Source organism: Pangasianodon hypophthalmus, chromosome 6 (assembly GCF_027358585.1).
Source record: "Pangasianodon hypophthalmus isolate fPanHyp1 chromosome 6, fPanHyp1.pri, whole genome shotgun sequence".
Taxonomy (NCBI): domain Eukaryota; kingdom Metazoa; phylum Chordata; class Actinopteri; order Siluriformes; family Pangasiidae; genus Pangasianodon; species Pangasianodon hypophthalmus.
Window position 1 is genome coordinate 15,242,159 of NC_069715.1, and position 12,514 is coordinate 15,254,672.

The 12,514-nt window shown below is 39.1% G+C and overlaps 1 protein-coding gene across 2 annotated transcripts in view; it reads left to right on the forward strand.

The window, feature by feature from the left end:
* The window catches only part of ranbp10 (RAN binding protein 10), a 42,046-nt gene extending 30,065 nt beyond the window's left edge, over positions 1 to 11,981 (forward strand). Inside the window, exons 10-15 of one of the 2 annotated variants that reach the window (XM_026927202.3) lie at positions 597 to 783; positions 1,001 to 1,140; positions 4,544 to 4,689; positions 6,399 to 6,510; positions 7,546 to 7,687; positions 9,117 to 11,981. In XM_026927202.3, the coding sequence (XP_026783003.1) occupies positions 597 to 783; positions 1,001 to 1,140; positions 4,544 to 4,689; positions 6,399 to 6,510; positions 7,546 to 7,676 (716 nt within the window). In that variant the 3' untranslated portion in view covers positions 7,677 to 7,687; positions 9,117 to 11,981. Of the gene's footprint in view, positions 1 to 590; positions 784 to 1,000; positions 1,141 to 4,543; positions 4,690 to 6,398; positions 6,511 to 7,545; positions 7,688 to 9,116 lie in introns of both variants that reach the window. The other variant, XM_026927201.3, reaches the window with a different exon arrangement.
* Positions 11,982 to 12,514: the final 533 nt, after the last annotated feature.

Below are 12,514 nucleotides of genomic sequence, written 5' to 3' on the forward strand. Positions count from 1 at the left end.
TACAGAACACCCCTCTGGAGTAGACTGTATAGCCACTGCACTACTTTATTGGCTAGCCTGCTAAAATTTATTTGGATAATGGAAATGTGTAAATTTACATGTAAAATTATTTTCAAGCAAATACAAAATTGCTGCATATAGCCTCTCACAGGCATTCAGGCATTTTTTTAGCATTTCATAATGACTAGCTAAAGAGTTATTATTAAGCTAGCCTGAGTTGCACATATAGATTTTGCAGAGTTGGATACCTCAGGATGTGAACTGACAGTAACAGTTTGGTTCTCCTCTATCTTGTTTAATATGTCTTGAAGCCGCACCCCAGACTGTTTGTTATTGGCTGACTCCTGGTCACATGCCTTTTCCCTATGAGTTGGTGCTTGGTGTCCATTAACATATATTGTTCTGCTAAAAATAAGAGGATGTTTTTGATAATTACCAAAAATGTCTTGGTGAAAGCGTCCTAACATCCTAAGAATGTTGACCATTGAATCTCTTGTTCATGCTTCTGTTGGAGTGGTAATTGGGTGGTAATTGAGTTTGGATGTGCAGTGGGAACAGTGCACTTTATAACTATATTCCATTTTGATCAGGAGCAGACAGTCCCACATGCAGTAATGGTGTGACGCCTTCTAACAAAAACAAAGGCCACACCAAATACCCCGGAGCTGGCTCCGCCTCCTCTTCCCCTTCCTCCTCACCTTCCTCTGTCAACTATTCTGAGTCCAACTCTACAGACTCCACCAAGTCCCAGCCACACAGCACCACCAGCAACCAGGAAACCAGGTAGAGAAAGAACATATTGTACACTTCTAAATTTAAGTTTCAATTCATGCATTTTGATGTAACATTATTTTGTACTATATAGAATTTAAGCCTTTTTAAAGTCTAATTTTCACTGAGTGTTGTGTTTGTGTGTGTGTGTGTGTGTGTGTGTGTCTGTGTGTGTGTGTCTGTGTGTGTCTGTGTGTCTGTGTGTCTGTGTGTCTGTGTGTATGTGCAGTGATAGTGAGATGGAGATTGAGGCGGAGCACTACAGTAATGGTGTGGCCGAGAATTCCTCTACCCGCATCATGAACGGCACTTACAAGCACCAGGAGATCATACAAGGGGACGACAGCAGCGTGGGCAATGGAGTAGCAGGTACAACATGCGCATGTTTTCGTAAGTAGTTACAAGAGTGAGATCAGATTATTTGTTTTCCAGATATAGGTATCTATACACAATTTACATACTAATGTTAAGGTGTAAACTAGGCCGAAAAACATTATGCCGATACCAATTCTTTATACAAAAGGGTTTATAACACACCCAGACAGGTTTGCTTGTATCTTTTGTTGAAAAGGTGTAAAGAATTGATATGAGCATCAGCAACAGGTAATCTGATCTCACTCTTGTGTTTACACCTGATATTTACTCCTCATCTGCATTCTCTACACATTTTTATCAGAACTCTTTATCATTTCTCTTGCATATTATGCAAATAAGCTAACTAGGTAAAGTGTGCAGGAGGATGACAAATCTGCATCTGATTAATAGACTGACATAAGATATCAAAAGTGCAGTAATTTGAGCACAAATGATGAATCCGCTTCAGCTGCGTCGACGCAAGTTCCCACTCATTAGTCACTGATTTACATGTTATATGCATATGGTGATCCACAATCTGCCCTCGCCTTAATAATTTACATGAAACGCACTTTAATTTATGCAGGTCTTGGCAGGGAGGCAATGAGATGATAGCTACAGTTATCCAAGAAACAAGGAAAGAATTAAATCAATAGGGGAGGTGGAATTAAATAATACTGTACTCAAAAATGGCATAAAATGTGCACACAGAATGAAGTCTTAAAAAAATACTGGTTAAAACAGTTTCAATGAAGGAAAGGATGGTCCATGAGGTTTGCCTTTGCAGTCTTGACTTTATACTGAATTTAAAGGTATAATATAAAATATAAAAACAATTGTGTCTGCATTAGTCTGCTGTTTTATTTTAGTTTTTCTTAATAAAGCTTTTGGAGCTGGTGCAGTTTTGAGGTATTCAGTACTAACCCTGTAGTATTGAGGCTTTCAGAAATTCCCAGTTCTGACTGAGGTGCTGGAATGAATATAACAAATTGACTGAAAGAAACAAAATGCTGAAAGAATCACTGAAAAACAGAATACACATCACATCTGGTCAGTTTTAGCTGTTGCTATGTGATTTTGAGGTTATTTCGTAATGACATATTTGCGTGTAGTTCTTCTGCTTCTTCTCTTGTGTACAGTTATGAGCATCAGTGTTATTTTCTGTTAACACTTGAACTACTCAAATTACTATACTTGCTATAATTATGATTGGTATTGCTTGTGATTAGATTATTTAACTGCAAATCGAGCAATTGTTTGGCTGTTACAATATTCCACTCACAATTACAAGCACGCCGACCGGGAAACTGTTAAAGTAATTTGTGTACGCTTGTTTTACAATCAGATTTGATTGTATGCAGTTTTTTTTGAATAAGGGCCATTCTGTTTATCCAATCTGAGGTTTGATCACAGCCAGACTACCTCCAGAAATGGTCTGGCTAATCTGATGACATTCTAAAAGCATTGTTTGCTTTGTTTATATATATGTATATATGTATACACACACACATACACCCACACACACATACACCCACACTGTTTTTAACATAGTCGAATGCTGTCCGATCTTGATGTTAATGTGTAGGGCCTTTAATAATTCACCACTCATTTTTCTTCCTTTTGAAGACGACCCCTGTCTTATCTCATTTCTTCTCTCTCTCTCTCTCTCTCTCTCTCTCTCTTCCTCTCTTCCTCCCTCTCACCCCACTTCTAGCTGTTCATAAACCAAGCTTTTCTGTATGCAGGAGACACCGATGCAGTGGTCTATAACGGAGGCTGGAAAGCCTTTTTAGAGCTTTTAAATCATACATGTCACAGCACATTTAATCTGTATAAAAAGATCAGCCACTGGATGCATTCAGCATTTAATTACAGTGCTGTGCAAAAGTCTTAGGCACATGCAAAGAAATGCTGTAGAGCAAAGATGCCTTCAAAAATAATGTCAATATTTGGTGTGACGATCCTTCGCTTTAAAAAAAAATTGTAGTCTGAGGTACAATTTGTGCAGTTTTATAAGGAAATTAGCTGTACTGAGCATCTTGTGAAAAGCATGCTCAATTGGGCATCTAAGTGAAAAGCGTGCTCAATTGGGTTGAGGTCATCAGACATTTAAGAATATTTAATTTCTTTGCCTTAAAGAAGCTCTTGGGTTGCTTTCGCGGTATGTTTTGGGTCATTATCCATCTGTACTGTGAAGCGCCATCCTACCAGTTTTGCATCTTTTGACTGAATCTGAGCAAAAAGTATAGCTCTATACACTTAAGAATTCATCCTGCTACTTCTATCAGCAGTCACATCATCAATAAACACCAGTGGCCCAGTTCCATTGGCAGCCATACATGCCCATACCACAACACTGCCTCCACATGTTTGACAGATGATGTGGTATGCTTTGGCTCATGAGCCCTTTCGTTCCTTTTCCATACTCTTCTCTACCCATCATTCTTGCATCTTGCATCAGAACTGGTCAGGCTTTTTTATATATACAGGTTTTTCTAGCAAAGTCTAATCTGGTCTTTCTGTTCTTGAGTGTTACCAGTGGTTTGCATCTTGTGGTAAACTATCTGTATTTATATTTATGAAGGCGTCTATTGATTGTAGACTTTGACAATGATACGCCTACCTCCTTGAGAGTGTTCATGACTTGGCTAGATGTTGTGAAGGGCTTTTTCTTCAACAAAGAAAGAATTCTGCGATCATCCACTTCAGTTGACTTCTGTGGCCTCCCAGGCCTTTTGGTGTTGCTGAGCTCGCCAGTGCATTTCTTCTTTTTAAGAATGTTGATTTGGCCACTCCTAACATTTCTGCTATCTCTCTGATAGGTCTGTTTTGTATTTTCAGCCTAATGATGGCCTCCTTCACTAGCATCGACACCTCTTTGGACTGCATACTAAGAGTTCCCATGAACAGTTACCAAATGCAAATCCAACACTTGGAATCAACTCCAGATCTTTTATCTTCTTAATTTGTCATGAAATAGCCACACCTGCTTATCAGTCAATTGTCCAATTACTTTTGAGCCTGTGAAAATGGAGGGACTGTGTAGAAAATGTCTGTAATTCCTAAATGGTTAATGCAATATTTTTAAACTCCTTGAATTAAAGCTGAAAGTCAACACTTTAATCACATCTTGATTGCTTCATTTCCATTGTGGTGATGTACAGAGGAAAAATTCTATAAAAAAAAATTGTCTGTCCAAATACTTATGGACCTGACTGTATGTCTAGAGAAGGAAATCTATCGACGTGACAATATACTGATTGAATGTTACGGTTCCTTTGTAAGCTGTCTGATTTTTATTGGGTACCCACCCTTAATTATTTTAAGAACATGTGTAGCTCTCTGTGGAAATACTGTCATGGATTTTGCAAATGATCCATGCCTAAATGAGCTTGTCTCATGTTCTTTCTCCTTCTAGAGGACAGCTGTGGCTCGAGGCAGCTGTGTGGGGGTAACCAGGCTGCCACGGAGCGCATGATCCAGTTTGGCCGCGAGCTGCAGGCGCTCAGTGAGCAACTCTCACGCCAGTATGGCAAGAACGCCATGCATAAGAAGATGCTGCAGGTACAGCGCGAGGGAGAATGTATCAGGAGAATGATGATTAAAAATAAACCATCTTGCCTAAAGCAGAGTGCACACTACATGAATTTCAAAGTCCCTCCCTCACACTACACAACTTTTAATCACTAGCGATCTGCTGTTTGGTGGATGTAAGGTGTGCACACTCCAGGAGGAGATCCTGAAGTGTGTTTTACTCCCATGTTGTGTATTATGTAAGACTTTACCTGGAATTCAGATATGTAGTTTAGTAATCATTTATAGCCCTTGTATATGGACTGTTGTATATGGACTGTTACGGTAAGAATCTCCTTATTTTCACAAACTTTGAGATATGCTTTTCATTATATGTGCTTTTCATTTGACAGTGTGCCAAAATGCTATCAATATTGTGATAATTATGACAAAATATATTTTTATAAACATATCTAAGGTATTTTGGTATCTCAGTGTTATCTCTACAACATTGACCAACTGCACTGTTTTTCACAGTAACAAGGAGCTAATTTAGCATGTATTTCTATTATAGGTTTTTGTATCAGTTTTATTTTCCCAGCTTTCCCCATTTAAACATTTATTTTTGTAATTAAAAAGGAAACCAGAATTTAAACTGAATTTTAAATGTGGCACTGCTGCTTTGCTGACACGTTCTTAGCAAAATAAAATACACCATATTGCCAAAAGTATGTGGACACCTGACCATCACACCAATATGTGCTTGTTAAACATCCGATTCTAGATTTAATATAATAATCTCCACTCTTCTGCGAAGACTTTTCACTAGATTTTGGAGCGTATATGTGGGGATTTGCACTCATTCACCCATAAGTGTGTTAGTGAGGTCAGGCACTGATGTTGGGCGAGGAGGCCTGGGGTGCAGTCAGCATTCCAGTTCATCCCAAAAGGTGTTCAGTGGGGTTGAGGTCAAGGCTCTGTGCAGGCAACTCGAGTTCTTCCACTCCAGCCTTAGCAAACCATGGCTTTGTGTACAGGGGCACTGTCATGCTTTAACATGTTTGAGCCCCATGTTTGAAATGTTAATTCTACAGCATGCATGACATTGTAGATAAGTGAAGTGAAGTGACTTGTGGCCAAGTACGGTGACCCATACTCGGAATTTGTGCTCTGCATTTAACCCATCCAAGTGCACACACACGGAGCAGTGGGCAGCCTTTTCTTGCTGCGGCGCCCGGGGAGCAGTTGGGGGTTCGGTGCCTTGCTCAAGGGTCTCACCTCAGTCGTGGTATTGAGGGTGGGAGAGAGCGCTGGTCATTCACTCCCCCCACCTACAATGCCGGACCTGAGACTCGACCTGAGACTCGAACCTACGACCTTCAGGTTCACCTTCGGGTTACAAGTCCGAGCCTCTAACCATTAAGCCACGACTGCCCTGATAATTGTGTGCTTCCAACTTTGTCGCAAGAGTTTGGGGAAGATCCACATATGGGTGTGATGATCAGGTGTCCACAAACTTTTGTCCATCTAGTGTATCGTGATGCATACTGTGTATCATGAAGCTGTGTTCAAGTATGTTGATATATTTTGCCATATTACCCACTCCAAAGCCTGTGCAAATTTTTACAGATGCCTGTCATTAATGATCTTAATGGCTAAGAAATGAATATTTTGACATTATTTTGACACTGACTTTGTGTTTGATTACCACCGCGTGTGTGTGTGTGTGTGTGTGTGTGTGTGTGCGCGCATGTGCATAGGATGCATTTAGTCTACTGGCATACTCGGACCCATGGAATTGCCCAGTGGGCCAGCAGCTGGACCCCACACAGAGAGAGGCCATCTGCTCTGCTCTCAACAGCGCCATCTTGGGTAACAACCTCCTGGCTCGCAAACCCACACACGCTCACACACACACACACACACACGCACACACATACACATACACACATAAACCAACACATACACTTATGCAGTGTTATTGTTTATGGAATTTTTTCAGTACTTCTTGCTCTCACAGCTCCAAGGACCCCAGTTCGGTCCTGAAGGTTTCCTACAGGTTCTCCTCTTAACAAAACAAAAACAAAAAAAAATTGGCTATGTAAAATGACTACACTAAATTGCCCCTAGATGTGAATGTGTGAGTGTATGGTGCCCTGCAATGGTCTGTGCCCCACCCAGGGTGTATTCTTGCTTCATACCCAGTGTTCCCTGGATAGGCATGGTTACTGAAGATGGAATGGAAAAATTTGAATGTAGTTTATTAAATAGCTATTCAAATATCCAGATGTTTAGTGAAATATATGCTTGCTGCTAATAAGAAAATAGATGTTTGTTCCAATCCACAACACACTTAAAGAAAGGATCTTTGGATGGTTCATGGAGCTCATGTTTTAAAGGGGTTCTCCTTAGGATGCTTTGTGAAAAACAAAACCCTGTTCTTTCAGGTTCTACACCGAATTTTTAAAGGGTTTCCCCAGATAGAGACACTGAAGAACCCTTTAGGATACTTATTTTTCTAAGTTTCATACCAGTGCTCTGAAGAGAGAGCAACAAGGGCACTCACAAAGATCACCAGTCAGTAATGGAGAGTCCGACTTAGAAATTAATTTTGGAATAAATAATTACTTTGTATCACCCTTTATTGTGTCTTCTCTTTATCAGTAAGTAAATTCAGCCAAGCATAAAACCTTTTTGAGTTATTTAGACATTTTCACCTTTCAAGTGTGTACTTTCTGTTTAAAAATTCAAGTAAATGACAAACCCCAATACTGAGAGTGCCCTCTCCCCTTTGTCTCTTTCTCTCTCTCTTGACTCATACTCTCTCTCACTCACTCACTCCCACTCCCTCTCTCCCTCCCTCTCTCTCTCTCTCTCTCTCTCTCACTCACTCTGCTTTTCCAACAGAGTCTCAGAATTTACCCAAGCAGCCCCCCCTCATGCTGGCACTGGGGCAGGCCACCGAGTGTGTGCAGCTCATGGCCCGTGTGCGCTCCGGCTCCTGCTCATTCGCCAGAGTCGACAACTTTTTGCACTAGCCCAAGTCCAGGTGACGGATCCAGCTCTCTGGCATACGCACACACACGCACACACACACACACTCACACACACACACAAACACACAGTTACCTGACAATGACCACTCCATTCTTTGCAAACTACTAACTCTGTAGACCAAAAATCATTCGTATGTGTCATTTCATTCATTATACCTGGTTGCACCTACTCCTGTCTGAATAACACGCCTACCCTCGTTACGCCTGTGTTAGACCTAATAATAGCACCAGTCCTGTCAGGTAAATATTCCAATGTTGTCTTGAGTTGGTTCTTGTCAATTGTGGCCCATTCTTCAGCTGACTGGATGCAGTGTACCTAGAGATAATGTGGGTGCCAATTTCAGTGCATCACCTGCTGTTCTAAATAATCTTCCAGGTTTATCACATTGATTGATTAGAGAACTGTTAAACCATCTGTTGCAACCCACTTTGGCAAATTCCTTGGAATGCAATAACACCTTTCTGCCTCTTATTATCCATGTTTACATGCAGCCTATAATGACCGTGATCTCCATCAGAATAGAGGACGTTCATGTAAACACTTTAATTGGAAAACAGTAAACCGATTAAGGCCAATCTGATTGAACTTTCTGTGCAGCTGAAAATTTTAATAATCCATTAACTTGAAGAATAATGGGCATATAGATCTGATTACTTTCACTACCAGAATCTGCTTGTGCATTCTGCTTATCTGTGTTTGGGTCATAGTGCGCTCCTTATACAATAAAATAATAAAACGATAAAATGATCCTATAAGAAAGCACAATTCATGTTACACATTTTAATCTATTTAAAAGAATTATGAGGTTGAATGGGAGGTGGGATGGAGATTAAACTAACCTTCTGAAGCAGACGCAGGACACGGACTAACCTCAGTAAATTTCAGTGTTTAATTAATTGCCGGAAATCCAGCAAGGACACAGGTCATGCATACTGTTTAAAAAAAAAAAAAAAAAAAAAAAAAAAAAAAAACAATGGCTCTTAATCTTGGTAACATCAGAAGATCATTAAAGGCATTATACCGATTGATAATGTGTGCATTTTGTTATTGAATAATATTATTATTTTGAATATTTTGAATTACATTTAATATCCATAAAAACAGAGATTATCTATAGAGTATCTAGTTTAAGATTCATAAAAAAACAGATCATTAGGAATCTTTAATTGGAATGAATTCATTCAGACTGAATGTAAACATAGCCAAAGTGCCACTTCCAATGTCTGCTATCTGTCAATGCTGCTGCTCACGTGTTCTGCACACATTTCAGTGCCTTAATGCTACAGTTATCCAGGTGTGTAACGTATTGACATTGTACAATAAGGTACCATCATAATGTGGATGCGTGCTGTTTTTTTTTTTTTGTGTGTGAGATGTTTCCATGTAATAATTCGTGCGGGGGTGTGTGTTTGTTTCCTCAGGCAATGTTCAGGACAGTTAAGAAGAGGACTTTCCAGCCGGTTGCCATGAGGAACACGCTTGTTTGAAACAGTGCATTCACTTGCCGCAGGCAGTTCGGATGAGAGATGACTAGACACATGGAGGAGAGGCTTCTTTTTAATTTAGTATTATTAAATACAAACTGTGTGACACTATTTAAAGGCAATTAATTATTATTCTGTTTATCTAGTCATTTTTATTTTAGTTTCTATTTTGTCAGTTTGTTGTGCTCGCCTTGACATTGAACCAGAATTCCCTTCTTTGTTTTTATGGGTGGATTCAGTGCATAGTATTCCAGACACACACCATATTGAGGGTAATACATAGCAGTAAAGTCTTCTTCAAATTCTAAGAAGCAACACACCTCCCTTATTCAGAACTCAGGTATTTCTGACACGTGTCATTTAGCATGTAGAATGAGGTATTGCTACAGCCAGCAGTACTGTGACTACTCAGTAAGGCTTTGCTTATATACAGTATGAATATATATATGTGTATGTGTGTGTGTGTGTGTATGTATGTATATATATATATATATATACACATATATATATATATACACACACATACTATTTATACATACATACATACACAGACACACACACACACACACACACATATACATACATACATATATATATATATATATATATATATATATATATATATATATATATATATATATATATATATATATATATATAACAGAAATTTTACTGGCTACTACACCACAGGTTTGTTTTTTGTATTTGTTTGAAAGCGTGTTCAAGATTTTTGAGAAGATTCAGACTTCCCATTTCACCTCCAAGCTAATAGTTCACCTCAGGCACCAGCACTAGTCTTTTTATTAGATGCGAATCATACAGATGTATTGCAGACCCAGACTTGTTAAGTATTTTTTTTACAAAGTCTGGGTCTCTCACTTCAAGAAAAGCTTCTATTTTAATGATGATCTTTATAGAGTAAACTTCAGAAATTATGTAAGACCCCATGTAAGCTTTTAACGTTTTTGGTCAGCTTTATCAAAATTTAACCTGTGGGTGTCTGTGTGTGGCTGCAATGAATAAAAATATGAAGTTTTTGTCAAAGAGAACCAAGATTAGTAATTTCGTTAACTTTGCAGCATTGAAGCTTGGAACCTAAATAATTTGTTCCACTAATTCCTACATTTTGTATCTGCTAGGATAGTGTTTATGACGAGGGGTTTCCTCAAATTACTGACACCATCTCTACTGATTGTGTAGCTGTAGGTATTAGACTGATTAAGACGACTGTTGGAGACACTGTACATCAGCTATTATAGAGTGGAAGATCCATAAAATGAATGAGGGGTTTGGGATTATGGTGGTTCTTACCTCTTTTGTTCTTTTCTCCATCACAGGCTTTGTTCCTTAATTCACATTTCTCCTGAGTCCATTCTCTCACTGTCTCGCTGTTGTGCCATCACACACTGTGACATTATCACTACACACAATACCGACTCAGTCACTGCAGGACGTGACCAAAGTGGTCTCCTTTCTCTCATTTGGGTCAATATATACAAAATGGCACATTTTTATTCTATGGTACTCACTTCTTTTAATGTTTCTCTTGGCCTCTAACCATAGACAAACCCAGTTTCTTCCCCAGAACCAGCCATTTCCTTAGCATTAATTACTTTTCACTGCTGGTCACTGTACGATTGTTACATCCTTTATTTTACACCTATATGTCCTGTTGTTTTTGAACATATTGCATTGTTTTCTCAGTTATACCTCTCTCAGAGTGCAAACAACCCTGTTCACGTCACAGGAAGCAGTAGTAGAGATTACACAGCCTGTGCAATAGCGGCATTTGGTTGATCTTTTCACCGAGCAGGTCCAAGGGTTCTGAACTTTTCAAGAATAGTCCAGAGCTATGTTTCTCAGTGGTCGGCATGGAGTACCCCAGGCCTGCACATTTTAATAACTCGCCCAGTTCAACCTAGTTGAGGCTTGTTAATCAGGTGATGAGTTGAAGCAGGCGAGCTGTGAGCAGGGAAACTATCCACATGTGCATGCGGTACTCCAAGACCAAGAGTGAGAAACAATGGTCTAGAGTACACCTGGTTCAAGATAAACATGAGCTAAAAGCCAAACTGGTTCACAAAAGAGTATACCATTCTACCAACAAGTTCTTGATGTGTTTAAGGCTACTCCTTTAGGTCATACTTTGTGCACTTTGCAATAGTGTGTTAATTCAACATACGAGTTCTCTTTTCTTATTCTGGTACATGAATTGATGAAGATGCTGAGTGGTGTTGCATGGAGACGTCATGTATAACAGAGCTAGATCTAAGAGCTCGTACTTTTACTGATCTGTACATAGTAAAGCCTGTGTTTTAGGGGTGTTTTTATATGGCAAAAAAAAAAATCTTCAGGAGCTCATTTGGTTATCCACCCATTTTAAAATGGTTGAACATAGAGCTGAACCTCGATCAGGGACCTACTATATACAAATGAAGGAAAGAATTGCGCTGATATCCGCCTAGGAAAAATTTGTCCCTCTTTGCTTATTCGTGTAGTGGCATCTCTGCCTCAGATAACGAACGAGCAGGACAAATAGAACTAAGCTGAATACAACAAGCTGTGCACAATTTACTTCTGTTATTATTTCAATTTTATTTGAGTTTTGGTTTTAGCCATTGTGAAATGAATTAGCCTCTACTTAGCATGAACCTTTAAATACATTTAAAAACAAAAATAAAAAAGGAAAACAATAGCTGAAAAGAAAAAAAACATACGTATGTACTGGCAACATGTTAAAGAAATATTGTACTCATTTAATTTTGACAGAATTATTTTTATTAAAATACACATCCATGAGCATATGATAGTTGTCTCTTGTGTTATTTTGCATGTTTTGTTTCTAGCTATTTGAGCAGTGTGACAGCTAATGAAGTCTTATTCTTAGACCTAAATGTCTATCTCTGCATATTGGGCAAAAGAGTGAATGCATAATGGAGAGGGATGGGAGAACAACCAATCAGTTTATCAGGTGGTTTTACGGGCGAGCTGTTTTGAATGTTTTTGTCCATTCCCGACTATATGGTCTTGGGCAATGGTTCTCAATAACAACTCGTGAAAATGAAGTGTAGTCAAAAGAAAAAGTATATAAATCAAAACAAGCTCTTCCCCTTGTTCTCCTTTTCAAATCCATGCCTCCCAAAATCACATGCATGTGCTGTCCACCAATGCATCTAAACTATTGTGTAAGAGGAAGAGCTTCCTGAAACGATAGGCCAAATGATTGAGCACTAAGACTGGGGTACCACGGAGCCTGGAGATTAATATCATAGCCAGATATATAAATTTAGGTGTACTGCAACCAAAGCCTGATTACACTCACTGAAGAGAGGCAG